At 53.5% G+C, this 26009-nt stretch overlaps 9 protein-coding genes across 9 annotated transcripts; 5 read left to right on the forward strand and 4 right to left on the reverse strand.

Annotated features, from left to right (window-relative positions):
* Window positions 1–1251: 1251 nt before the first annotated feature.
* On the reverse strand, window positions 1252–2422 carry BDP55DRAFT_727908 (uncharacterized protein; the record flags this gene model as incomplete). The annotated part of the gene is made up of 2 exons (XM_060579369.1): window positions 1252–2087; window positions 2167–2422. 2 exons carry the CDS (start codon window positions 2420–2422, stop codon window positions 1252–1254), a joined length of 1092 nt encoding a protein of 363 aa, XP_060430601.1.
* A 38-nt stretch (window positions 2423–2460) lies between these two features.
* BDP55DRAFT_106796 (uncharacterized protein) lies at window positions 2461–3363 on the reverse strand. The gene has a single exon (XM_060565352.1). The coding sequence runs from the start codon at window positions 3219–3221 to the stop codon at window positions 2706–2708; it is 516 nt and encodes a 171-aa protein (XP_060430602.1). The 5' UTR covers window positions 3222–3363; the 3' UTR covers window positions 2461–2705.
* Window positions 3364–5034: 1671 nt separating this feature from the next.
* Window positions 5035–6114, forward strand: BDP55DRAFT_631227 (uncharacterized protein; the record flags this gene model as incomplete). Its single annotated transcript, XM_060572259.1, has 1 exon — window positions 5035–6114. The coding sequence occupies one exon, from the start codon at window positions 5035–5037 to the stop codon at window positions 6112–6114; it is 1080 nt and encodes a 359-aa protein (XP_060430603.1).
* Window positions 6115–6739: 625 nt separating this feature from the next.
* BDP55DRAFT_727910 (glycoside hydrolase) lies at window positions 6740–7628 on the forward strand (the record flags this gene model as incomplete). The annotated part of the gene is made up of 3 exons (XM_060579370.1): window positions 6740–6791; window positions 6852–7037; window positions 7105–7628. The coding sequence occupies 3 exons, from the start codon at window positions 6740–6742 to the stop codon at window positions 7626–7628; spliced, it is 762 nt and encodes a 253-aa protein (XP_060430604.1).
* Window positions 7629–8503: 875 nt separating this feature from the next.
* Window positions 8504–10919, forward strand: BDP55DRAFT_661562 (uncharacterized protein). Its single transcript, XM_060574740.1, has 5 exons — window positions 8504–9070; window positions 9163–9530; window positions 9594–9879; window positions 9935–10002; window positions 10072–10919. Exons 1-5 carry the CDS (start codon window positions 8931–8933, stop codon window positions 10650–10652), a joined length of 1443 nt encoding a protein of 480 aa, XP_060430605.1. The 5' UTR covers window positions 8504–8930; the 3' UTR covers window positions 10653–10919.
* A 1-nt stretch (window position 10920) lies between these two features.
* BDP55DRAFT_661567 (uncharacterized protein) lies at window positions 10921–13081 on the forward strand. The gene is made up of 3 exons (XM_060574741.1): window positions 10921–11026; window positions 11361–12165; window positions 12408–13081. Exons 2-3 carry the CDS (start codon window positions 11411–11413, stop codon window positions 12691–12693), a joined length of 1041 nt encoding a protein of 346 aa, XP_060430606.1. The 5' UTR covers window positions 10921–11026; window positions 11361–11410; the 3' UTR covers window positions 12694–13081.
* A 1391-nt stretch (window positions 13082–14472) lies between these two features.
* Window positions 14473–17163, forward strand: BDP55DRAFT_703633 (uncharacterized protein; the record flags this gene model as incomplete). Its single annotated transcript, XM_060577972.1, has 7 exons — window positions 14473–14902; window positions 14959–14996; window positions 15057–15256; window positions 15356–15485; window positions 15577–15714; window positions 15784–16032; window positions 16147–17163. 7 exons carry the CDS (start codon window positions 14473–14475, stop codon window positions 16933–16935), a joined length of 1974 nt encoding a protein of 657 aa, XP_060430607.1. The 3' UTR covers window positions 16936–17163.
* A 378-nt stretch (window positions 17164–17541) lies between these two features.
* BDP55DRAFT_550828 (patatin-like phospholipase) lies at window positions 17542–20140 on the reverse strand (the record flags this gene model as incomplete). Its single annotated transcript, XM_060569057.1, has 2 exons — window positions 17542–19776; window positions 19853–20140. 2 exons carry the CDS (start codon window positions 20138–20140, stop codon window positions 17542–17544), a joined length of 2523 nt encoding a protein of 840 aa, XP_060430608.1.
* Window positions 20141–24550: 4410 nt separating this feature from the next.
* BDP55DRAFT_693334 (Alpha/Beta hydrolase protein) lies at window positions 24551–25955 on the reverse strand (the record flags this gene model as incomplete). The annotated part of the gene is made up of 2 exons (XM_060577212.1): window positions 24551–25634; window positions 25708–25955. The coding sequence occupies 2 exons, from the start codon at window positions 25953–25955 to the stop codon at window positions 24551–24553; spliced, it is 1332 nt and encodes a 443-aa protein (XP_060430609.1).
* Between the last annotated feature and the right edge of the window lie 54 nt (window positions 25956–26009).

Raw genomic sequence — 26009 nt, forward strand, 5'->3', positions numbered from 1 at the left:
CACAAGATCACCGAGCTCATTGAGCAGTGCGAGACCTTTGAGTGTCCCGGCATCACCCAGAAACCCGTCATCAGTAACCGGTATACCTGCATCGTACGGACTTGTATGTGGTACGGTCAGTTTTGACTGAGTCTGGGCGTGAGAGGGATAGAGACAATGAGCTGGGTTGATGAGTGGGCGCAGAGTTTGACTCCCGTGTAAGTGGCCGCTCGACCGTGGTTGTATCTCAATGACGGTCCTGATACCGCAGAGGCGGCTGCTCCGGCCTCGTGTCACCTCATAAATCTGTCTAGCTGCCAACGCCCGTTATCTGTGCATGGGTTAAACTCGGTCTCAACGTGCTTCCGAAAGGCCCAATGTGACAGAGACTTTCACACTTCACGGCCTAGACGCGACCTCCTACCTCTCGAAGAGTGGAACGATGGAACTAGCAAAGTAGCAGACAGAGAAGCCTTTCATCCCTTGCTGTATTCTGGCGTTATTAGATTCTGCCCTGTTCTCCCGGGCTATACACTACACAGGAAGCGACAAGGTCGTGCAAGCATACCGATTAGTCTCATTCGTATTACACTGTCTGCTCATTCAGCCAATAGCCTCATAAAATTGGATAGAAAAGGGTCTAATAGCATCAAACAGCCTCATCAACCCAGCATCAACATATACTTTAATTTCAGCTACCTTAATCCCTACCTAAACGTCCAATCCGAGTCCCGTCTGTGCCTTGCATTAGCGAAGTGCATCTCTAGCAACGTTTTTCAACACTAGAAGCGATCCATCGCGCAAGTTTGTTTCGTGGTCTAGTTCAAATAAGGCAGCTCAACGTCGGTTAGAACCTTTCCTGCCTTGTCGCTCCAAACGCTCTTTGAAAAAAACACAACGAGAGGCATGAATTCTTCACGATTGTTAGCAATGTCTGTTTTAAATTCTGGAAAAGAGAAAGAGAGAGAGCGCGCTCTCTTTCCGATGGGTATCATATGTATGTCCAGTTCTACCTAGCTCCTTGTGGTATTCAACCTCCCCTTCCCGGCTTTTAGACCACCTGAACACTCCTTTGCGCCCCCCAGAAAAGCACATAATACAAAAGTGAAGAACCAATCGTGAACGGAAGACCAAAAAAAATATCAAAAACGCCACCAATCAAGTGAGTAGGACGACCAACGTGCCCGCACGCCAAGGGGAAAACGCAGGCATCCGGATAGCCAGGCCGCCGACGAGGAAGACGCACCCGTCCGCCAATGGCGGAAAAGCCACCTAGTAAATATCCCGATCATGCAAAATCTGCCACTTGCGATGATAAAGATTAATATGCGCCCTCAACGCATCCGCCGACTCGTAATTATCCGTCGTCCCCGTCGGCACGCAGAGACAGCACGCAAAGACATTTCTGTCCGAGTGCGACTTGGCCAGGAACCGGCTCGACATGCGGAAGCCGTCCTTGAGGACAATGTAGTCCTTGTTGCCGGGTAGCAGCGGATTCCACCGGTACCCGCACTTGCATCGCTTCGGTGCCTCGGGGATCGGCTTGGAGAGGTCGACCTGCAGCGTCATGGCCTCTGGGCAGAACATGCTGAAGACGCTTACTTTGGGGCGGAGAAAGGCGGAGGCGGTGGTGCTGGTTGTGCCTGCCTCTGAGGGCGCGAAGATGGAGACGGCGTCGCTGGCGATGGCTTTCGGTGTTGGTGGTGTTGGGGGAGGGGAGGGCGGTTCTGATTGGAAGGGTGCTTGGTCGGTACTGATGGTCATGGTTGTTGACATGTCGTCGTCTTCGTTGTCGTCTTCAACTTCAAAGACGCTGCTGTGGTTGTCGACTGGCGAGCTAGCTGAGCTTCGTGAGATGGACCTCGTCTGCCGCGAGTAGGGCTTGGGGACGGGAAGGTGCTCGGGGATATCTGGGCGTCCGGCAGCAAGGCGGTGATATAAGGCAGAGAGGGCCTGAACTGAGGCGATCCTGACAGACTCGGATGTCTGTATGATATCCGAGATGTTGAGAAGGCCGATCAAGCTTGAGTCGCAAGCGACCCGGCGTAGGTGGGATACCCGACTACTGAGGTTGAACAGCTGGTTGGAAAGCATATCCCGGCATTGTGCTGTTGATCCTGTTAGCGTGGCTGCAGACAAATGGAAGACGGGTTGCGACGTCGAGGGCCGGATGGGGTGGAAACTCACTATCGCCAGTGGAGAAGTCGGTCCCAATGAGAACAGTCGCAATGTCATATGTCTCCTCGATCTGATTCCTCGCAAGCTCCAAAGAGATACTCAATGCACATGTAATGATATCCCTTCGAACACCCGATTCTGATGATTTTCGACAGTAGTGATTCCCAAGTGTGCGTTTCCTCTTCCAGTGGGTGTAGTGCTCTGTGCCCTCGGCGTATAACTCTTTGAGAGATGACACGGCCTCATCGACTGTGGTTGCCTCCATTGTTGACCAGTCACTTTGATGGCATGATGGAATGGTGCCGAGAATAGGATACGAAGTAGGTAATTACGTGAAGGGACTAACTTGGTACTGAAGGGAGTGGGAATGACGAGGGAGAGAGAGGATCTTTTGGGAGAGAAGGGATTAAGAACGGGAGCCAGCGGAAACCGGATCGGGAAAAGCAATGTTGGCGGGCGGCCGGGAATCAGCTGAATGACCAGGGCGAGCTGAGGCCTGAAGGAAGGGAGGAGAGTTATGAGACCGTGGGAAAGGGCAAACAGAGTGCCTATCGGCAGATGGGAGGGGAGCACGACTCAGAACAAGCTTCAAGCGAGACAACAGATCGAGGGGGTGGGTTACCAACAGGTTGGGGCCAAACGGGCGCGCGTGTGTCTCTTGATGAAGTGGGTTTTTTTTCTTCTGGTTTTCTTTGTTGCTTTGACTCTTGAAGTATTCGTATGGATACATCATATGGAGTACAGCGTATGGATGGGAGGGTGCTCGGGCTTCTTGGATCGACAGGAAGCCAGGGAGGAGATGGGGGGAAGATCGGGCGTGGAGCTACGGACACTAGAGCAGAGAAGATGGGCGGGCAAACTTTTTGAGCCAATGTGGCGTTGGCGGGCGTTGGGTTGGTGGACGCCAGGACGCCAATCTCACGACTCGAGGTGCAAGTCGTCCGAACGGGCGCACGGGAACTCGAGGGGGCGGGTAGCCGACATGACAGGAGGCATGGGACGGCGTTGGCGTAGGTAGACGAGGGTTGGGGGGTTAATGGGCATGGTCCACGGGCAAGGGACATGCAATGCCTGTCAAGTCCAGTTTGGCCAGAGAGTCATGTACGACGATCTCTGGATGTGATTGAGATTCTCGTCTCATCCCACCGTCGGCCGGCGGATGGTGTGCATGCTGACGATGCTGCAAGCTGAGGTTTTCTTGGGGGCCTTCTGGGGGAGGGCTGTCCTTTTTGGGGGTCGCAAATGAACGGAGAAAGAGACGAGAAGGGTGAGAGTGTCTGCTTTTGCTCGGGAGGGACCGGTAGAATTTTCCATGTTGGCAGTTCGCTTAATGAGTAAAACATACGGTCAAGTGAGTAGGTAGGTATGTAAAAATACGTAGGTAAACATAAGAGGAGATACCCCCGGACAACTGCCTGTGCTAGAAGGAAGATGGCCAGGATGAATGCAGGGCAAGCCGCAAAGGCAGGCTGGGGGCATGGGAGCATGGGACCAGGCCAAACAAGAGTCGCTTCTATTCGTTGGGATAATATGCCACACACAGTATTGAAGGCGAGGCGAGTTGAGTCGAGGCGAGTCGGAGGATCCCACGCGTGCGGTTCCAACTGGCAATCCGTTACTGTTGGAACTTGGTGTTGCAGGCCCTGGTTGCCTCTGTTGCTGTGCCTGCCGGTTTCTCCAAATAAACCACCCAATCCTTGATTCTGTGATGTGACAAGGTAACAAGACAGAGACAGGACAGGACAGGCTTCCTTGCCGTTGGGAGTTTCGTCCGAATGACGACGACATGACAGGGGTCCTACAATACGGAGTAGGTAGACGTGGTAGGTATAGGTAGGTAGGTAGTTCGTACGGATACTGGCCAACAGTTCAGACGTGTCATTCGCGTCAAAGAAAGATGGGCTCAGATGGCACCGATGGCACCTTGGGGATCAAATGCGACCGCGCCGTCTGTGCTCAAGCTTGGGGTGGACACGCCGCACTATCCATCCTGACACCCATCATCTATCTAACGGTCAGCAACCTTGCACCTTGTCCGGTTCGCAGAAACTCGACGGGCAATCGACGGCCAGTCCGGTTCAGTTCGATTCAGTTGCCTGTCACTGCTCGCAGCTCAGTCAGTCTGGTCCCTGAATGGCAATATAGAGACACGAGAGACTGATTGAGAGGGAAATGAGTCCATTGAAAAAAGGCTGAGAGGAAATTAGTGTGCTGACTGGGCGGGCGCTACGCTTCCCAGGTACCTTGGTACCGTAGTACCTTACACAGTAATTACTAGTCAAGGTACTTAGCACGGCTAGCACCTCGGTGGAGTCGATCCGTCTCCCATCGGCCCATCCGGCGAGCCGGCCCCGAACTGTGGATCCCCCGCCCCTCGGTCTCCCGGTATGGCGATTGGCCCACCACCGCAAGCCATCGCTAAAAGGTACTTGGTACTTACTGCGAAGAGTTAGACTCTCGAGGCTTCCATTGACTCCTCCGCCGCAATCCTTCATCTTTCCACCTTTCAGCCTTTCAAGCCATCAAGGAATCCCGAGACAGGCGCATTCTCCACGTCACATGCTAGCCCTTCAACATCCTTATCGTGCCCGTCCGCATCGGAACGCCAAGCATCGTGGCACTCTTCTCCTAAAGACACCTAAAGACTGCTAGCTTACGGTTTGCAGCTTCTGCCGCCACGACCACCGCCGCCGCGCATCCATTCACTCAAGGGTATTACTATTACCTCTTACGTGCCTGGGCAAGCCACTTCCACCTACCTTCATCCGGCCTACGCAGTATCAGCTCAGCTCCACGCTTTCACATGGCCAAGACCAAAGGCAAACAACGTGGCCTGACCAACATGCTTGGAGCTCCGGAATAGTAACTCATCGCACAATGCCACCTCGCCCTCGTCAAACCCGCCAGAGCTGCGACCGGTGCCACGCCCACAAACTGCGTTGTCCAAAACAGCCTGGCAACGCCATCTGCATCCGTTGCTCCAAAGCCGGAGCCGCATGCATTTACAGCCCCGTGGGCACGCTACCCGCCTACCAGGACCTGGCTGCAGGGCCGGGCAATGATAATGCCCTGCCCCTTTCAAACGGTGCGACGGACCTGGACTGGGGCAACTTCTCTTTCGATGACATCCTGGGCTTCTCCTCTGTTCAGCCTTGCCGTGTCCCGTCACCTCGCTATGATGAAGCACCGCAGCCTCAGGTTCCAGCTGACCCTCGATCTCAATGGTTTGAGGAGCTGTCTGCCATCACGGCCACTCTGGATAGAGCCAAGAGGGGTCTTCCTCCCATTGACAGATTCCACGTCGCTGGCCCCGACTCCAAAAAGTACTGCCTCGAGATATCTAAACAGTACAGCCACAAGGAGTCCCTCGAGCTACTGCTCGCCGAGACCCAGAAGCTGGTCGATGTATATCCCAGAGCCGTACAGTATGCTCTAGAACAGCGCTCAACCCCCGACTGCAGCGTTCCAAACTGCATACACACATACAAGTCCATCCCCGGCCTCGAAGACGAACCCTTTGCAAACTCGGCGCAGTTGACATCAAAGATCGACTACCCTTTGCTCAGTCTCCTACTCTGCTGTCATTACCGATGTGCCGATGTCATGGAGCTCGTCCTGTGCCACGTCCAGCTCTGTCTCAGGTTCCTCGCCGCGGCTATGCAGCAAGATGTCCAGCCTCACGAGTTTGACGTACCAGAGCTCAAAATTGGCTCGTTCACCCCGTCACGGCGGTCATCGCCCTCCATCATCATGGCGATTTTGATCGATCTCCAGTCTTCCCTGGCCACTTGTGTCCCGCGACTTAGCTCTGCACTGAACGAGATGGAAGGGGACTGTGGCAAGGAAGGCCGCATACTCCTGCTTCAATGCGAACTACTTGCAGAGAGAGCAAACTCCATCGTAGACCGTCTCAAAACACTGAGGGATACTCTCAGCAATGCAGGGCTCCTGGCCTAGAGTCTATGGCAGCCAAGCGGACATTAATGTGCCAACGACGTAGACGACTCACATTGGCCGGGCTTCTTCTTATTGAAACCAAACATTAACACCAATCATATCGATATGACGTTTGGGCTATTAGTCCAAGAGAAAAGCACGCACTCTTCCCGGGTCGTCTTCCGTACGTGCGTCGGCAGTCCTGGCGATGGCATGGATATCCCTCCATGGAAGGCTTCGCAACCCCTCCTCCTTAAACTCCTCGACACCTCAAACGCGCATCGCAGGTGACCTTGAGTTAAATCGAACCACGGGAGAGGATCTTTATGATATATGCCGAGATGCATGGTCATATAGAAGTTGTTCTTCACTGGTTGATGGATTTTATCCGCCGGCTGTTTCTGTCCACGGCAGCTCAGCTTCCATATAATGTTGCGTTGGAAGACTCTGGTTAATAACCACTAGTCATAGCAGATGACCTCTACCTGAATGCTCAACAGTTTCATTGCTTCGGTCATTCTCTCATGTATAAGACTTCATTCCCAGCGAGTAATTCATTGTACTTTGAAGAAGGAAAAGTTACCCCTAAAGCTTCCGACAATCCTCTCACCTACAACGAGGGCGTGTATCAACCCCAACTTTCACGATGAAGATTCATGCAGCTGCTCTGATACTGGCGTCTGTTGTATCGGCTCATTGTGCGTAGAATACAACCTAGCCCTATGGCAATCCTGTAAACAGAACTAACAACCACGCAGACGTCTTCCCCTCCGTCACTTACAATGGCAAAACCACAAACGACTGGGAGGTCGTCCGCAAAACTACAAACTTCCAATCCAACGGACCCATCACAGACGTGACGAGCTCACAGATGACATGCTACCAACTCGCGCCCGGTAACGAGGGGGCCACGGTTCTAGACGTCACAGCTGGCTCGACCATTGGTTCGTCCGATCATTCCTTCTCAGACTGACAGAAGATGTTCTAGATCATTAACACCAGATGAACCAGGATACAACGCCAAAGCGTCCATCTCCCACCCCGGGCCCATCAACTTCTACATGGCCAAGGCGCCCTCCGGAACAAGCATCACAAACTGGGACGGCTCCGGCAAGAATTGGTTCAAAATCTACAGCGACGGGCCCACAGTCACCTCCAGCGGCCTAATCTGGCCAACGAACGGTTCGGTTTCCCTTCCCACAACTCTTTTTGAAGACAGGCGCTCTAACGTAACTGCTATTCTCTATCAAGGCAAGGCAACCGTCAACGTCCAGGTCCCAAAGTGCATCGAAAACGGCGACTACTTCCTCCGCGTCGAGCACATCGCCCTCCACAGCGCCAGCAGCGTCGGCGGCGCCCAGCTGTACATCTCCTGCGCCCAGCTCCGCGTCACGGGCGGCACGGGCACGTATAAGCCGACTCTCATGTCGTTCCCGGGCGCGTACAGTCCCAATGATCCCGGCTTGGTTGTGAATATCTACTACCCTGTGCCTACCAACTACAAAGCTCCTGGGGGTGATGCTTTGACCTGTTGAGGTTATCTGAAGTTGTCTGAAGTTGGAATTGGGGCGTCGATGCAATGGTCTGAGGTTCTTTTGCACCGGGGTTGAGGAGTGCCGGAAAGCACTGCCAGTACGATGGCTCTCTAGTCCAACTTGATTATTTCTACGATTGCAATTCAAATTACGTTCTCTGCGGTATTACATGTAGCTTTAACGCACATTTACACAGCGCAGTTTGCCCCGTCCCATCTCATCACCCGCCCTCCGTTACATGTGACGAGAACAGGCTCGAGCTTATAAATAAAAAGATGGCCATATAGGCCTCTTCCCTCCGCGCTCGTTCCTCTTGCCCATACATCATGAGACCCTCAAAAACCAAAGAGCGTTAATCGCAGTCACAGTCAGTCACTATCACACCTACAACAGGGTTTAACAGCCGACAACCAGTAAGATCGCCTGCGACCCGCAGTAGAAGCTCACCCAGATGGTAGCAGTCAAGGCAGAGCTGCCACGAATGCCATTCTGGCGGCTAAGTAGTTGAAGGCTACCCAGCTGCAAATCCGTTACAGCCTTCCCTTTTCGGCAGATGCCCGTCCCCCAAAGCGGCGATGTAACCCCCACAAAGGATCACACGGAGGGGGATGAGCATCATTGACGATATAGACAGGTCCAGGTGCGGGGAAGGCTTACAAGTTGACAACCACGAAGTTCGTCGATTGAATGTGAAGTCGGTATCGCTTACTCGCCCTGTTGTTCGTAAGTTGGAACGTGGCGGTTAATGACCTGCAAGAAGCTACTTAGACTCCTGACTCGAGCAGCACATTCGATGCGGAGATAACGGAACAACTCGCAATCACCAAGTGGATAAGGCTCTCGCGCTTCTTTTCAGGAGATATAAGCCTTTTTGAACTTCCTACAAGGCATGCCCCGGCAAGAAGCTGAGGTGCAAAAAAGCTTATGCAAGGGCCGGGGCCAGCAGCTGACATGCTCGCGGCGCACGATCTGGCCTAGTGTTCAACGACCACACTCAAACTTCAGAGTAACTCATTAAAGGACGGAAAAATTATCGCTCGCAGATTGGCGTGGACACTGAAAAGTGAAAAGGAAGCGAAAAAGGTGGTGCCCTTTTTCGACGTTTCGGCATCTAGAGTGCCGAGTTGGATACGATGCTTTATTGATTGGGGGGCATTGGGGAGCCAGATTCGACAGAGTCCAGATAGACTTTTGAGCTTTCTTAAATACCACGGGCAGAGAACTTTGGGGCAAACGAGAGTTGATCAGATCTCGTCAGTTTTCGTCCGATGGGTCCAACTTTGTAAAGCAAACGAAAAAACCATGTTCTTCTCAGCTCCCAAATTGGCTTGCCTCTTGGCAGCGGCTCATGAAGCTGCGGCCGTCACTTACAGCGTGCCCGCCAAGGTCAACACGGGCAGTCTCTCGTACGCTCCTCTCGAGGCGGCCCCCGTCGGTCTATCGTGAGTTTCACCGGGGATTTCTCCTCTCGAGCGCCTCACCCCAACCCCCCCCCCCCAGTATGGATGTCTGTTTCTGACTCTTGTTGCAACAGCTTCGAGTTCTTCGCCTTCCCGTCGTACTTCAAAAACGTAACAGCAACGAACCAATGCCTCGCCAATCTCAAGGACCTGACGGGCACCTGGCCCCCGATCCGCATCGGCGGCACGACCCAGGACAGGGCCTCTTATGATGCGGCGACGTCGGCGTACGTGGTCTACTCGGTCGCTAACGCCGCCGACGCGCCCGCTTCGCTGACGTTTGGGCCCAACTTTATGACTCTGGCGGCGACGTACGCCGGCGACGTCACGCTTGGCCTGAACAGGGGGAAGAACAACATTGACAATACCATTGCGGCTGCCAAGGTTGCTGTGCAGGAGATGAGAAACCTGTATGCCATTGAGGTTGGGAACGAGCCCGAGTGTAAGTGGAAATTGCCAAGCTTTTCTTTATTGCGAAGCCAGAAACTGACGGGTGAATGTTCAGATTGGTCGGGAGTACAGCCCATTGCCGCGGGAGGATGGAGTCCCGCGATGGATGCTGCGTCGCAGAACCACTGGGACATCACTGTTGGCAATGCCATTGGCAAGAAGAGCATTATCCAGGCCGGCAACTCCAACTCTCTTCCCCCCACTTGGGGAGCCGAGGAGCTCATCGCCAGCGGTAACGCCACGGTCAGAGAGTATGTGAAGACGTACGCACATCACAACTACCCTGGAGGGTCTGTGACAGGTTTGATGTCCCACTCAAGTATCTCAAGCAACGTTCACTTGTAAGTTGGTCGCGTATTCCCCTTAGTAGGCTTCGTGACTGACATAATTTCCCAGGTTCGACAAAGACATTGCCAGTGCCCTTGCAGTCAACAAACCTTACATCTTTGGAGAGACTAACTCTGGTAAGTGCATAGACACTCCCATACTTGTGGTCTCCTCCAGTACTTGACCTAACGAGGAATGAATAACAGTCGCGGGAGGCGGCGCAGCCAACGTATCCCCAACCTTTGGCGCAGCCCTCTGGGTAATGGACTATGCCGTCCGCCTAGCAATGTCCAAAGTCAGCAGAATCTACTTCCATCACGGCACCCTTGGCAACAACCCATACGCCTTCTTCGGCCGCTACTCCATGGGCAACCCGTACGTCGGCGCCTACGCCGCAACGGCCTTCATGGCCGGCGGAAAGCACCTCGCCGCCCTCGACGACGGGAAATCCGCCTTCGCCGCATACGTCACCTACGACGCCGCCGGCGCGCCGTTGCGCGCCCTGCTGTACAACTCCAACTACTACAGCGGCACGGGGACTAGAGGTACCGAGGCGTTTGTGCTCAGCGGGCTGACGGCGGCCCGGGTTCGGAGCAAGCGTGTCACTGCTGCCAGCGCGGAGGCGAGGCAGGATCGCGGCGGGAATGCGTCTTTTGGACAGCAGTTCTTCAACAACGGTACTTGCACGATTGGCGGGACGGAGACGTTTGAGACGACGACGGTCTCGGGCGGGCAGGCTACTTTCAGCGTGGGAGCCAGTGAGGCTCTTCTCGTCTACCTGCAATGAGTTCTGAATAGGGGTGTTGAGGCCAAGCAGATCCGGTGTTTCCTTAAAAACGAGAGCTGACATGAGAGTTTGGTTGATATGAAATGTGATATGGCGTTGCATGCATGTAGTGGTTGTGAGAGTGGGAAGGGAGGAAGAAGAGAGCTGGGATACCTCACTAAATCGGAGTTCCCGATACATACCCCGTTAATTGAATTAACCTGCGAGGCTTCTTTTATGCAAGCATAAATCGCGATGAAACTTTTCATCTTGTTTCCAGGCCCTTTCTCTAGTAGATCAGCATCGAATAAGCAGAAAGGACGTAGGAATTTCAAGCATCACTTTCTCAGGTGCTTCACGTGTTAGTTTCTGGGTTACGACGGGGGAAAGCTGAGGTAAGTGATACAACAAGGCAAAGCGCCATACTCTAGTCTCTCATCTCAACGTCATTGCTCTTTTTTCAGCCTTAACGGAAGTACATCGCATTAGAGTCCACCTCAACCCGTCTTGGCACTATCTGGGCAGCTCTGCCCATGTCAGTCTGTTAAGCCTTCTTCGCTGCACTTACTACTTCATTGCTCTCCAACAATAACCTCCCTCTGTACCTTCAAGCGGTTCATGACTACTGCTTCGATTTCATCACGACATCATCTTCTTTCATTATTCACCAGTCTCTCGTCAGCTGGGATTGACCACCATCGCTCTTCATCAGCTAACTCTCTAGTACAGCTCACACATCGTGAAGAGATCTACACCTACATCACACAGGAGACCTCACCATGGCCGATAAATACATCCTCCGCGTGACTGCAGGCCCAGGCTACGACCTGGACTCTCAAATAGAAGTCCCTGTCAACCAGGCTAAACCCACAAAGATCACCAGCGCCCTTGCCGACGTCGAGCTCAACGTCCGGATACAAAATTACGCCGGCCTCCCTCGCAACTCACCCTCCACCTCACCCTACTTCTCCGCGGAACCCCACGCCACCAACAACGACCAGTACAGCATCTCTTTCCGCTTCACGCCCAAAAAGCCATCAGGTGCCTCCTCCTCGGCAGACGGCATATCGGCCGAGGACCTGCAGTTCGGCAACGACTTTGACCACCCCATCCGTGACCGTCTCCCGCCGGGTTTCAACACGGCGCTTAACATTGTAAAGTGGTGGATCGATCCCGGTCTAGACGGCGACGCCTACGCCGACGTCCCTCATCTCTACGGCCCCGCGCTGAGCTCCTTCAACACCATTCACGTGGGCTCCGGCGTCCACGACGAAGAAAAGGGCGGGTTATGGTTCGAGGAAGGAGGCGACGAGGCCGGCCTCGAAGAACGAGAGAAGATTGGCGCGCCGGCTACGGCCAAGGAGCGCATGAAGTGGGCGCTTCGTAAGGACAGCAAGGAGAACTGGCTGTTTGAGTATGGCAAGACGTACGGCTTGGACTTCTTCAATGCCTACCTCGACTTTGCCAACCTGGCGTTGCGCTTACCTGGCTACCAACTCGCCATCATGAAGTATTGGGACGGACAAGGCCTTCGGTGAGTTTTTGCTCCTCCCTTTTCCTATCCACAAAACCTACTTTGCTTCTCTGCGAGTCGACTGTTCCGTAATATTGTTCACATTCCGCGCCATGGCCGTCACTTTCCGACTTGTGCTATTGACTTTGGGAGGGAAACAATGTCACAGCAACACGAACACCCTGCGGTGGCTTTCCAAAGCACGGTTCAAAATATGTTACTTTCTCTTGTTTCCTTTTTCATGTCATTCTTACCAGCAGCAGGGAGGGGGAGCCTAAGCGCTCACATACGCTTAGATATGTTCTTCGGAACAAGACCACCGGCGACGTCTACCTCGTCGTCCTCTTCGAGATCCACCTCAAGGACGACGTGAACGAAGACGGCACGCTCAAGGCCAGCGCCAGGGGCGTAAAGGCTGGTGCTCTGCCGCCGGCTGCCAAGGACGACCACGAGTCTCACGATGAGGCCAAGGCGCTCGAGGAGGCTAGGAAGAAGATGGGCCCCGCTGCACATGAGACCGAGGACACCAATGCCGACGATGTGGACTAGAGTGATGGGTCGAGTACACTTCCGCGAGAAGTATGAAGTTTTTGCGATGAGAGTCGGCCGATTTTCTTCGTACCAGTTTACGTCGAAAAGCGAGGCAGCGTGGCCGGTAGACACGAACGAATGGCCGGTAGAGGCCAGAGTCGGGCTTAGATATACATTAATAAACAGCTCTTGCCTTGCATCATGTTACCTCAATATAGCACTGATCACACCGAATGGAAGTTTACCAAGAGCCCAACAGTCGTTGTCAGCTCTAGTCACTTGGGCCAGACAACCAGTTGTGGACAGAACTTGGGGGCAACACACGCAGTGCGCGAGAGCTAAGGCAAATGCGTATCGGCAGATATTCAGGAAGCGACATGAAAAGATGGAGAGAAGAGATCTCTACACCGCATCAGAGAGTAGTCTTTCTCACCTTATGACGTCTCCTCCCGTCGTAATGAAATACTACCTGGTACACCATCACACTGTCACACTGTCAAACCAACAGAAACAACCAGGCTCAATGCCATTGTCCGCTCAGCATCACATGAGGATCCAGGCCCAGACTCTGGTAAAGGCTTGGTATGAAGTCATACTTAGTCCGAGAATCACTTCTCTCTGCGTCGGGCATGTGAAGCAAACGTGGGAAAGTATCCCTGAACCCCTGTCCGCCATGCCGTGGGTGTGACGAATGCCGCGCTGCACGCCGAGACTGAGAGGGACCCCCATGGGCGCCCCGGCCGGAAATTCCAACCCATGTCCGTATCCGTAGACGGCGTCAGCGGGTCGACCGTCAGAGTTCCCCGCCGCCGAGGATTACGGGCCGCTTGGCTGCATCGCCGATCGTCATCCGACAATTCGCCCACGTCCTTTTGTCTCTCGATTCGGCAAATCTTTGTACTATCACTTGATGTGTAGCCCTGGAGGCTTTTACTGGCAAAAAGTGCGCGGGTCGACGTGCTATCTGTGACACGGCTGACATATTCCTTCTTTACCATTTGCGGATCGTAGCCGGTGTAAGCTCTGTTCGAAATATCCTATAACACTTGATATTGATGCTAGCAAGCCTTGTTCTCCCAATGTTCACCTTCAACACGACTTGCACTCGTTCAATAGGATTCAATGGAACTGGCCATAATGACAAAATCATATGTCCCAAAGCCATGCCACTTTGATTCAGTATCGACGGAAATCCTAGCTTATATCCAAATAAAGTGACTACATCCGGGAAGCAGGTAACCGCTACATACGTCCCTAGAGGAGGACCAAATCAAACCTCTGAACTCATAGACGACGGAACTCGCCCCCACAGTTGACTCGCAACCTCTCCAGCCCGGCATGTAGCACCAATATCTCCCAGTCACACCAGACGACACACCGCTCCCCACTGAAATCCTCTTGAGAACACGCAGCGCGCCTCGAGGCCGAGCCTCTATTCCCCATATTTTGGTCTTGGAACGCGCCCACTCCTCCATGACCAGTATGACAGGACATTGGCTCGTTGGCTCCAGATATGCCATCATGAGCTCCAAGGGCAACCCCCCCCCCCTCTTGCTTGAATCCTCCAGAGGCCCACTGTGACGGCCCTGTTTGCTGATAATCTGACATCTCCAGACTATTTAACCCCCTCAACTGTCAGAAACGGCCCGCTTCTGTCCCTCGAGGCCCATCTTTCTCCCCAGATTTCGCTTTCCCCCATCCATGTCATTCACATAAGACAACGAGTCCAGATTACCAGTGCATACACAATTCGCACATAGGGATAGTAACGAGATCGCGGCAGGCAAAAGGAGAGAAATGCCTCCCCCAAAGGTCGACGCGGAGGCCCCTCCAGTCCCCGAACCCACTCCCTCCTTCCAAACCTCCGGAAGCGACACCGGCGGCCCCCACGGACCCGCCGACATCAAGAACTCGGCTACCCCTCCCAACGGAGCAGGCCGCGCCTCAACCGCCGCTCTCCTCCGCAACCCCCTCGTCGGCCTAACATACGACGAGATCCTCAAAGATGCAGACGCCTTTACTGAGACAAAGGGCCTACAGGAACACCGCGAGGTCTTTCGAAAGGGCGCCCTCGTCGCGCAGGTGATTAACCGCCCCAACGGCTTCGAGTCCGTCGCCGCCCTCGACGAGGAGGAGAAGGCTGTTTTACGAAAGGAGGTCACGCATCGTTGGCATCAGCCCATGGCGCTCTACTTTTTGTGTGCGCTGTGTGCTGGGTCGGCTATTGGTATGGGGGACCCTGTAATACAGGAAGGTTGAAAGATGCTGATGTTTTTATTGCAGTTCAGGGTATGGATCAGACAGCCGTCAACGGCGCCCAGGTACCCATACTCTCATCCAACGAATGTGAAGGTTTGACGAGAGTCTAACGATGATGCCAGGAATTCTACTACGAGACTTTTGGTCTCCAGGACGACCCGGCAATGCAAGGACTAGTCAACGGCGCACCCTACCTCTGCTCCGCCCTCGTCGGGTGCTGGAGCTCCCCCGTCTTGAATAAGTACACCGGCCGCCGCGGCACAATCTTCATCTCGTGCTTCGTGTCCGTCGTCACCGGCTTCTGGATGGCTGCCGCAGACAGGTAGGTGGAGCACACACACACTTACACACAAGCCCACCGCCTCCACGATTTGTCTCATCAGGTCGGACTGGTTTCGCTGACACCCCTTTCTTTCTGTAGCTGGTACAACCTCCTCATTGCACGCTTCTTCCTGGGTTTCGCAGTCGGCGCGAAGAGCAGTACGACGCCGGTGTACTCTGCTGAGAGCACGCCCAAAACTATCCGCGGTGCTTTGACGATGATGTGGCAGGTGAGCAAGACCTTGATTTGAGCCTTCAACCTTTTGCGTTCCATGAGTATACGAATGTTATCGAACTGACTTGTGTGCATTTTCCATCCAGATGTGGACGGCCTTTGGTATCGCGCTGGGCTTCATCGTGTCCGTCGCCTTCGCCAAAACGGATTTCCTCGGACCAAACACCCAATGGCGTTGGATGCTGGCCAGTACCTCCGTGCCGCCTCTCGTCGTCATGGTACAGGTAAAGGCTTCATCTTCTTTTCTGTCTCTCGTTCTCTCCCTACACAGAAGCTAATCCGGGCAAATGAAGGTCTACTTTTGCCCAGAAAGTCCGCGGTGGTACATGGAAAAGGGCAAATACCAACAAGCCTTCCAATCGACCCTCCGTCTACGACACCACCCGATCCAGGCGGCCCGGGACATGTACTACGCCCACAAACTCCTCGAAATCGAGACCAAAGCCCGCAGCGGCCGCAACTGGAAAGACTTCTTCACCGTTCGAAGAAACAGGCGCGCCGCGCTGTCTTCGTATTTCGTCATGTTCATGCAACAATTTTGCGTACGTTGAGTCCCCCTGTCCTTCCCCCTCAGCAACCATAAACATCCATCTAACAAACATTTACTCCATATGACAGGGCATCAACGCCATGTGAGCATCCCTTATACCATCCAGCTCTCGGAAGTGAACACAACTGACCTCACCAGGATGTACTACTCCACAAACATCTTCGAAACATCCGGCTTCGACCGCAGCACAGCCCTCCTAACCTCAATGGGAATGGGCCTCATCAACTGGCTCTTCGCCCTCCCAGCCTTCTACACAATCGACACGTTCGGCCGCCGCAACCTCCTCCTCGTAACCTTCCCCCTAATGTCCCTCTGCCTCTTCTTCACAGGCTTCTCCTTCTACATCCCGCAAGACACCACCGCCCGCCTCGCCTGCGTAGCGACGGGAATCTACCTCTTCGCGGCAGTCTACTCTCCCGGTGCTGGCCCCGTTCCGTTCACGTACAGCGCCGAGGCGTTCCCCTTGCACATCCGCGACATTGGCATGTCCTCCGCCACGGCCGTAACATGGGGTTTCAATTTCATTATAAGCTTTACTTGGCCGCAGATGATTGCTTCCTTTGGCGTCACGGGCGCGTTCGTGTGGTATGCCTGCTGGAACCTCGTCGGGTTCGTGGTGGCGTACTTTTTCCTGCCCGAGACCAAGAATTTGACGCTCGAGGAGCTGGATAGCGTTTTTGATGTTAAGAGTCGTGATCACGCTGGGTATTATGCGAGTAAGATGCCGTGGTATGCGAAGAAGTATGTGCTGCACAAGGATGTGGAGCCGTTTCCGGCGTTGTATGAGTTGGATGGGGATGATGAGGATAGGTACCGTGAGGGAGGAGGAGGGCAGAAAGCGAGTGTGCGGCATGACGAGACGGGGGTTGTTACGGGGCAAGCTACTGAGAAGTAGGTTTAGTGGGAATTGGAGCTCGAAGTCGTTGAGCGGAGGTAAAGGGATATTTCGTGTGGAATGCACAAGCCTGAACTAGGTGTGATATCCTGCGTTGGATATTGGACCTGTGAAACTGGACGCAAAGGATTTTGCAGTTAGCAGTTGCGTTCTCATCGGTGGACTTTGATACATCCGCACCCGATGAGTGATCATGTCACATAACTTACAACCAAAGCAAGTTTACACAAGGTCATCGTTGAAGTTCAAGTGATATAACACTGGTAAAAAGCTGTCGCCAAGTGCGTCTTGTACAATGTTACCACTCTTTGTGGTTTCCATAACCTCTACCATGTTCTGATGCTATTCTCATGATGCGTGAAACTCCGTGTTATGCAATTGAGCACCCCAAACCGTCAGTCTGCCATCCGCACAAGACCAAACAATGCTCAATAAGACCTATCCAACATCTGGACATGCTTCATATGCTCCCTGAGTACCCAACTAATCCCAACTCATCCAATTGGATCTGAGTACATCGTCTTCCTCGGTCGATTCCTCGGCCGTTTCTTTCCCCTTTTCCGTCTTCTTTTCCTCGTCCGAGGAGCTCACCCTCCCGTCTACGAGTCAATCCCAAAGTCCTCCCAGCGAGTCGCTCACGGGAACCAGTTCGCGACTGCTCACTTCAAGCACCTCCTTGTCGTTCTTGGGCGTCGTCTCCAGCTCATTCGCAGGCCCGTGCAGCCAGTTCCCCTCATACGGATCCGGGTCGGACATTGTGTCTTCTGTGTGCGACTCTACATCACCGTCAGAAGAGTGGAGGTCTGATGTCTCCATCTCATCCGTGTGCGACGTTGCCTCGCCCCTCGATGGAGGCGCTGCGAGCTCGAATTCTTTCGCTGGTGTCATGTCAAGGTTACTCGGTTTTCGAACGTGGAACAGAGAGGATTCCGACTTTCGTGAGCGGTGCAGTGGTGGTGTTACGGGCTTCCCAAAGTTGAACTCGGTGGCCTCAAGTTGCGCCGGGTTTATCGGGCTCGTCATCGGTCCTCTAACCAGCGAAACATTGTAATGGCTCTTTGCCGCCCTCTTGAGACGTGGTTTGCGAACAATGACAGGCGAGGAGCCGCCGTGGCCATGCCTCGCCCGCATCTCTAAGCGTTCCTCCTCCTCCGTCTCTTCGTCTGTAAGCACGTTCTCCATCAGGCGTCTGTGGTGCGCCATGAGTTGCACGCTGCTACCCGAACATCTACGCTGCCGGTTCTTCACGACTTCGGTGTCTAGCGTGAGAGCGGGAGCTACCGAGGACGTCTGCTTTGGAAGAGCAATTGATTTAGGCCAAGGTGGCGGCAAAGCAATGCCAGTGGTGAGCCTTCTCAAGTCAACTTGACTATCCGAGAACACGACACGAGCTCGCAAGCGATGGACCGCCCTGTCCAGTGCGAGCTCGATGGCACAACGATCGCGGATCCGGCTCAGTTTCGGCCAAGCAGCACGCTCGCCCATCAGACAGGCTCGCAGCATGAACTCAGGGCTCGGATTGCTGAGGATTTTTGGAATGTCATGCACATTGACTTCCGGAAGAATATTGATGTCGCCCGAATACTTTTGGCTGAGAATGCTCCTAAGCTTGGTAACGAGATTCGGAAATACACCAATTTCAGCAAGGAAATGCAAACGATGCAACGCCTCGTCTTTGGCGAGAGCAGTCAGGGCGTAGACCCAGTCAAGCTCTTGTTTGCTGGGTGATAGACTGGACCGACGTGCCGCGAAATCATCGGGATCCAGCTGGTCATCACGAGCCAGAAACGGAGTGACGTGAGGGTTCACTTGAGATACAATGAAGTGATTTACGTTGAACATCTCTGCAAGCCTAGTCATGGGCAAATCGTTGTCCACAGACCCGTCGATCCATCTCTGTGGCGTCGGATTCCAGGGCATGTGCTCGCCGGTATCAGGGTCCTTGACGAGCAGCGGAGCAGCGCTAAAGACCAGGGGTACGGAGCATGATGCAGCTACAGCAGACCAGATCATGACATTGGGTGCCGTGATGTAGTTCAGCAGACGCGGCAACTCGTACATGGACTCGGTTGAGACACAAATGTTTAGGACGCGCCGCGTTCGATTGTATGCCTCCTGGAACGTAAGATCTCCGACCAAACCACGCATCACGCGGGTCAAGTGTTTTATATCGGACCAGCTTCCCTCTGTGAGTAGCCTCCGCATGTGGTCAAAGACGCCGTCGGGGTTCTCGGAGGCGTCAAAGACGGCCAGATCGCCATACGGAAATTCCTTCACGAGCCGAGGAATTTCCTCATCGGTCCTCGTGCAAATGACAGCCGAAACGATGGAGCCTGCTGAGGCGCCTGATATGATGCGCGGCAGCAGTTTGACTTCGAAGAGTGCCTTCAGGACGCCAATATGGGACATGCCCAGAGTCCCACCTCCACTCAAGAGCAGCGCACTTCGACCAAAGCTCTGGCGGGCGTACAGGACGCTCTCGAGAATGTCCCTCTGTCCCATGCCTTCGGGCAACGCAAATTGGCTCTTTTCTACTAGGGCATCTATCGTCTGCATGGCCGAGTCGACGTATCGTTCGATGAGGCTCTTGGTGCCTACATAGGAGTGCCTGTAAAGATCGACGTTCCCCATACCGCCGAGGTCTCTGCACAGAGCAGTTCGAACAAGGTGCATCATGGCACGAGTATCGCAGTTGGTTCGCGCATCGTCGAGTTCTTTTAGTCGCGCCTCGATCAGGGCTGGGTTGTAATCCCCTGAATATGGATCGAGTTTCCACAAGTCGTTTTCCTCGAGGATGTCGAGCTCTTCTGCAGCATCCTGCCATTGTTTCCTGCTTTCCGCCTGCGTGAGGAAGATCTGTTAGCGGATCTGTATAACGCCGGTGCAACATGTGAGACCAGAGGAAGGGTGGACGTACATTTTTCATGTGGATGGAGAGCACAAGCCTGCGCTCCTCCTTTTTCCTCCTGTTTTCCCGTTCCAACTCGGATAATCCATCACGGAGAGACAAGACAAGATTATTGGCGCCCTTGATGGCACGAGATATTGAGTCAAAGGCTGCATTGAAGGGCGTCGGTGGTGGTTGCTTCTTGATGGAAGAAGCGCGACCGGGTTTGGCCGAGGTCGAGGGCCCAGAAGGGGAGGAGGAGGATTTGACGCGGATCGCAGGCACTGTATGGACAGAATTGAGGAAAACGTCGTTCATGATGGCGAGGGAGGATTTGGCTCGAAAGTAGTGATCGTGGTTGGGAGGGCTAGGTGAAAAGTCGGGGTGAGAAGCTGGTGGACGAGAGGCAGCCCTGGTGCCGTCCGTGTCGCATCACAGCCTTGGAGCGTGGGTGTGCAACAGACTCCTAACATGTGCTTTTTTCCTGTTGTTGGGTTGTTGAGGGCGGTCAGAGCATGCGCACGTCGGTGTGTCGTCGCGACGGCGGCGTCCTTGGAGGGGTAGAGCAGAGTGATGTAGCGTAGGGTGGTGCGGAGAAAAGACAAGGTGGGAAGGTAGACGGCAGACTGGTCGAGCGTTTGCCGAGTCGTTTTTGTCGAGATGTAGTTTCTTGAAGGACTGGAAATTCAGACAAGCGTCGTCCGGGAGAAGTTCGTATAGGAAGCCAGTGACAGGGCTTTGGTTTCAGAGAGTACCAAGACAAAGAGTGCAAAAGTAGGCGTTGCGGCTGTCAGATGATTCCCATGACAGTGTTTTGATGACTATGGTAATCTTTGGGTGACACAAAGCCCAGGCAGGCAGGGAAAGGCGTGCAGATCCCCGAATTAGAGCGCAGATGACCGGACAACCCGGGGGGTGTTGGATGTCGAAGGAGTCGTTTTTGTTCGGTGGGGGTAGAAGAGGCGTTGAAGGACGAGGGGGTTGAGAGTAACCCTCCTTGGTAGTAGGTGACGACAAGAAGGGTAAAGAGGAACAGGCGGGCGCAAGCGGGACGAAATGGTTGGTCAGATGGCGAGTGGTAGTACAAACTTGGAGCTGAGTGTACCAAGGTGAAGCGACGGACTGGGCCTTATTCTATGTCGTTTCGGAGACTGGTCGAGGCAGTTGAGGATGAGAAAGAGAGAGAGAGAGACAGAGATGAAAAGAAGAACAGAGCAGGACTGGAAGTAAGAGGAAGAGAGGATGGGTAGGTAGAGAGAAGATGGGGATGGATAGTGGATAGGTAGACAATAAAAGGGAGAGTGTGGTGAAGAAAGAAGTGAAGTAGTGTATGGTGGAATTGGAAACTTGGCAAGGTGCAGTTGGAGTTTGGAGACGAGAAATGACCGAGTGACAACGTTCGGCCGTCAGTGGCCGGGAATGGAACGTGGAGAACCTGGCGGTGATGACAATCGCTGCAGACCCCACACAAGTACGGAGTAATACAGAGCACATCGGTGCAGTTAATTACTGCGTAGGTACTGCGTATTATTGCTGACTCCCGCCGTGCCGCCCTGAGGCAGAAGAGCAGGCGGGGCGCATATCGCCCTCAGGGGTCCACGTGCCAACGTCTCCATGTCACAGCACCCAGAGCAGAGACGTAATGGGCAATTCAGCAGCAGCCGATTGGTCCACCCGAATCTACCATCTTTTATTCTGTACTCTCTATCTTCTTTGGACCATCACATATGTCACCACTGATGTTCTCACAGACGCGGTAACAGACGTAACAACATACGCACAACACAACACAGCAGGCAGTGCCTAAACATAAGGTAAGTCAAGTCTGTGTCTCGCTGGGATTCTCGGCTCAGGCGCAGGCCAGATGACCTTTGCTAGGCGGCCCCACCCCCCCTTGGGCCCTTCTCCAGACTCTTCCAGCTTAGTGGCCCACCCCGGATTTGGGGAACCTGGGGGTACGGAGTACAAAGGGGGGGGGCACGGAGGGGCAGAACACCAAGCACTGCATCGTCAACTCTCACCCAATCACGCCCTGCCGCGATACACCCTCGCTGGCCTCTCGTCTCCACACGCTTGCATCCTCACATGTCTCTCACTCTTCATTCATTCTCAGTCTCGTTCTCAAGCTGTCAGCCACTTCTTCAGTCTTCTCTTCAATTTAGCAACATCTCACACAACGTTCTCCAGCGTCACATCTCACCTCTTGCATTCCGCAACCAAGACTCAGCTGACAATCTATCTACCCATCTACACTACCATTCAACTTCCCGCCCTCTGCCTTGCTTGCGCTTGCCTTACCGTGGCCCGTGACATGATGTGACACTCTGCGTATCTCCAGCAAAAGTCGGACCGCCCACTCTTCTCCATCTCGAAAATAGAACGTTTGAACACCGGTCATGTTATCCACACACGTACAAACCATCACCACCCACCACAACACCAACAACCCCCCGGGACAGGCCGCCCGGTGAACTTTCCGTTCCGTCTCATCTTCTCAACTCAGCTCCCGCCGCCGCCGCCGCCACTTGCCTCGCCTGTCACAAGAGATGGTCCCAGGCCGCCGCGTTGACTTGAGCACTTGAGCTGACTCTCCGGGCCTCCATCAGGTGAGCAAAAGGCATAATGAGTGTTCCTGGGCCTTCAAGGTTGATCAACGACACACATGCCCACCCTGCAGTATCCGCTCTACCCCTCTAATACTTTCCCCTACAATTCGAGTGCCCAGGAAAGCTCGACTGCTCTCACTTATGCGCTCCGGAATCTATGTGTTTCTGATCCCCACAGCACTAAGAGAAAAAAGGGAAAATATCCAACTGCCGCCCACAACGCTTTCAACGGCGTCCCTGCTACGTAGATATGTTCTCATCCAAAAGCCGTCTGATTTGCGGACTCTTTTTACACAGATATCCAGAGTGTTCAAAAGGCAGAGGCCGTAATTACTCTAGTGCCTGCGTAGACGTGTAATCATTCTCCCAGATCGAAATCCCGATCTTACCCCGGAGCTTTTTACTGAGACGCTCACCCGACCTCATGATTCAGAACTCTGCTGCTTCCGTCTCCACCCTTGCGTCTCATGGTTGGTCTCTCTCCATTTTACAAAACGTAATCACTCTCCCAACTCCGATCGATCCCATGCGGTAACCAGATCCACGCCTAAAGCGGATGTTCCTCGCCTAGTCCTGTCCGTTTGACCTTACCTAGCCCTGGCCTGACTCGTTTGCTTGAACCCATTCACTGCTTGCGTTCCTGGCAGTCCGACATAGTTAGTATGCAAGCTGACGGTATAGCTGGCCATCCTGATGACATATCTGATGCCAATAAAGATGATGGGCCCACATTAGCCTACTTCTCTACTCAGAAATGACATTGCGGAATTTTTTGAGCCTTCACAGTGCTTGGTTTTTTTTTTTGATCAGAAACGTCTCGCTCATTTCTTATTGCTCGGGCATGCAGTGTTGCTCAATTCGTATACAGTAACGCTGGTCATATGGAAGAGCAACTTAATACTCCCCCGACATCACCAACCGTGCTGAGGTCATCGGCAAGGGCAGACTCATATGGGCAATGCGAGACGCGAGGGTGCTATCAGACTCATTCATACCAAAGGTGAGTCCTTCGGCATTATCAGAAAGCCGGCACATCATATACTCAGCTTCAACGCATATTTGATATGCCTTCTCATCATAGGAACAGATGGCACCGTCTGGTTACCCTTCCGATAATACCAAATAGACCACTCTTAAGTTTGAACATTTACAAAGGAAAAGCCTTCCGACAATATCATCATCTCGAGCCTACCTCAACGAGATCCGGCCCAGCATAGCGGGGCACCTTGACGGGCCAAACCCCAATCTGCGTATACTCATCGGAATACACCACAGCCACAAGCCCATATACACCCCCTCAACTCCATCCCTCTCACCAGCCAGCAGGCGCCCATCTAGGTTGATGGGTCAGGTCAAACTGGCTGGGTGGTGGAGTCGTCTATGGTCCAACAATCAGATTACACGCCAACCAGCCTACTCGACGATAGGCTTAGCGCATACGAGTATCACGAGTTCGAGTCCCGGAATGAGCACCAGAAAATTTCCCAGCATGAGCACCAAGAGATGTAGCCCCCAGTTCGGCACTGAGGGGGTGAACTCTTTTTTTCTTTTGTCTAACTATAGTTAGTAGAAAATAAAGTATACGAAGACGTAACCACACCGGGTCAATAGGATGACAAATACCAGCTTGCGATTTCACGGTACTACGTGGTGGACGATTCTATGCTTTTAGATAGTATCGAAGGAGTCGTGTGTTGTTGTATCACGATGCCTTCATGTTTTTTTGGCATAACAAGATGACGTCAGGCAGCGCGGCGTGATATAGGGGGAAACGACATGGGCTTCCAATGGCCAATAATACCGTCATCACGTCGTCAATTCCATTTGACGCAGAGTAACGAATGTGCTACTGTCTGTGTCTGTAGAATGTAACCACTTAACCAAACCCAGACGCCAATTAGGTGTCCCGACTGCAACTCTAGCTTCATTCGAGCTCTTCCCACGCCGTGCTCTGTCGTCTGCATCGGTAGGCGATTCATCGCCGCTGACATCCAACCCGTTTCCCATAGCCTCCTAAGCACAGTATTCTTACACGTCCAATTATCATTCATTCGTTGATTTAGGCGGCGGTTGAGCCCTTCGTGCCATCAAGAACCTTTCGAAGCATGTCGTAGATAGGTGTCTACACCGGTTCACTGGCGGGTATGCCTTCGTCGGAACCTTGCAATAACTTCGCCGCGAAATCCGATACCTTATCTCGGAGGACCGAAGCCACGTTCCCTTCTGTCCAGAAGTGTCCAGCCGAAGACACCTCCTCGCCATGAAAATGCGATCCATCGACACCTTCCAAACGCTCCACCCACCCTCGCAACTTGGCTATGGGAACAAAAATGTCCCTGTCGCCGTATAATGCTAGGGTATCATTCTCTACCAGCTTGCTCTCACTCTGTTGTTTTTGATCCGCCGTGAAAGTCGGCGCCCCCTGCTCTCTCGGTTTTCCCCCGTTCCGCGAGAATAACCCTCGACCAGGTGTTGTGTGAAGGAATGACATGGCTGCTAGATGGTTGATGACTCCTTGCAGCGGAGACACGAGGAGATATGCCGGCCGGACTTGTGTCAAATTAGGAACCTCTTCCACCACAACAGAGACCTCATGGTTGGAAGGTATAGTAGCCAACTTCTCCTGCGGCACTGCCACGCCCTTATGATGATGTCTTTTCGTTTTCGCCAGTAAATCGTTGACGCCTCGCCGAATCTTATCCTCGGCGTCAAGAGAAAATGATCTTCGCGTTTCCGACATGGATCTCCGAGCTTCGTGACTCTTGCGTTGGGTATCCTCGTCTCCCCCAACCCGCATGCCGAGGTATTTCTTCCGCGGCGATATAGAGCTGGCAGCTCTAGCGCTAGCCAAGATGACGTTCTGCTGCTCCGCCAGATGTTGCGCTCGAAGACGGATGTCAGCAGCCGCGGAACCAGCTGCAGGCACCTTGAATTGCGCGAGGATATGCGCCATTGGTGGAATCTGCGTTGTCACCATAGCTCCGTATGAATAACCGCCGATGAGGAGCAGTGGATGGTATGGGGGAGGCTTCGATTGGGCGTCGGGGAGCCCTGGTGAGAGAGTCGTCGTCGGCGAGCGGGCGTTAGTCGATCCAAAGGGATCGAGGAAGTGCATGTAGTAGACCATGAAGCCAATGAATGACATGTAGTCGCTGCGTTCTGGCTTCGCCGTCCACGACGTACGGCCAGCTGATCCAGAAGCGCCCCTATTGATTGAGTATCGTGTAAGTGACAGAACAACCTCGCCGTGACAATCCCCACAAGCCCGCCAATTCTTACCTAAAATTGAAAGTCCCCACGAGGAAGCCTTGTCGCAGCAGCGTCGCGGCAACGATATCGACAACAGGGTCGTCATAGGAGCCGCCCAAGGGCGCATAAGGATGCGCGATTACGGCAGCGTGTCGTCTCCATGGCGATGGATTTGATGCGGAGGGGTTCAACGCGTGGCAATGATACAAACGGCAGTCCAATACGGTATCATCGTGAAGGCTAGGGAGCGTGAAGCTCAAAGTCGGTTCGGGAAGCATTTTCTGCTCTTCATAGTGGAGACATTGCTCGGGCCGTCGATGATAATGGGGAGA

The sequence above is a fragment of the Colletotrichum godetiae genome (assembly GCF_030913485.1).
Source record: "Colletotrichum godetiae strain CBS 193.32 chromosome Unknown BDP55scaffold_17, whole genome shotgun sequence".
Taxonomy (NCBI): domain Eukaryota; kingdom Fungi; phylum Ascomycota; class Sordariomycetes; order Glomerellales; family Glomerellaceae; genus Colletotrichum; species Colletotrichum godetiae.

What these genes read in the sequence shown, in the direction of transcription:
- BDP55DRAFT_106796 (XM_060565352.1), bottom strand. Translation starts at nt 3,221, where the DNA reads ATGTCCCTTGCCCGTGGACCATGCCCATTAACCCCCCAACCCTCGTCT.
- BDP55DRAFT_661562 (XM_060574740.1), top strand. Translation starts at nt 8,931, where the DNA reads ATGTTCTTCTCAGCTCCCAAATTGGCTTGCCTCTTGGCAGCGGCTCAT. An exon ending in GCGGCCCCCGTCGGTCTATC is followed by an intron (nt 9,071 to 9,162) that starts GTGAGTTTCACC and finishes TTGTTGCAACAG; the next exon opens with CTTCGAGTTCTTCGCCTTCC. An exon ending in ATCTCAAGCAACGTTCACTT is followed by an intron (nt 9,880 to 9,934) that starts GTAAGTTGGTCG and finishes ATAATTTCCCAG; the next exon opens with GTTCGACAAAGACATTGCCA.
- BDP55DRAFT_661567 (XM_060574741.1), top strand. Translation starts at nt 11,411, where the DNA reads ATGGCCGATAAATACATCCTCCGCGTGACTGCAGGCCCAGGCTACGAC. An exon ending in TGGGACGGACAAGGCCTTCG is followed by an intron (nt 12,166 to 12,407) that starts GTGAGTTTTTGC and finishes TACCAGCAGCAG; the next exon opens with GGAGGGGGAGCCTAAGCGCT.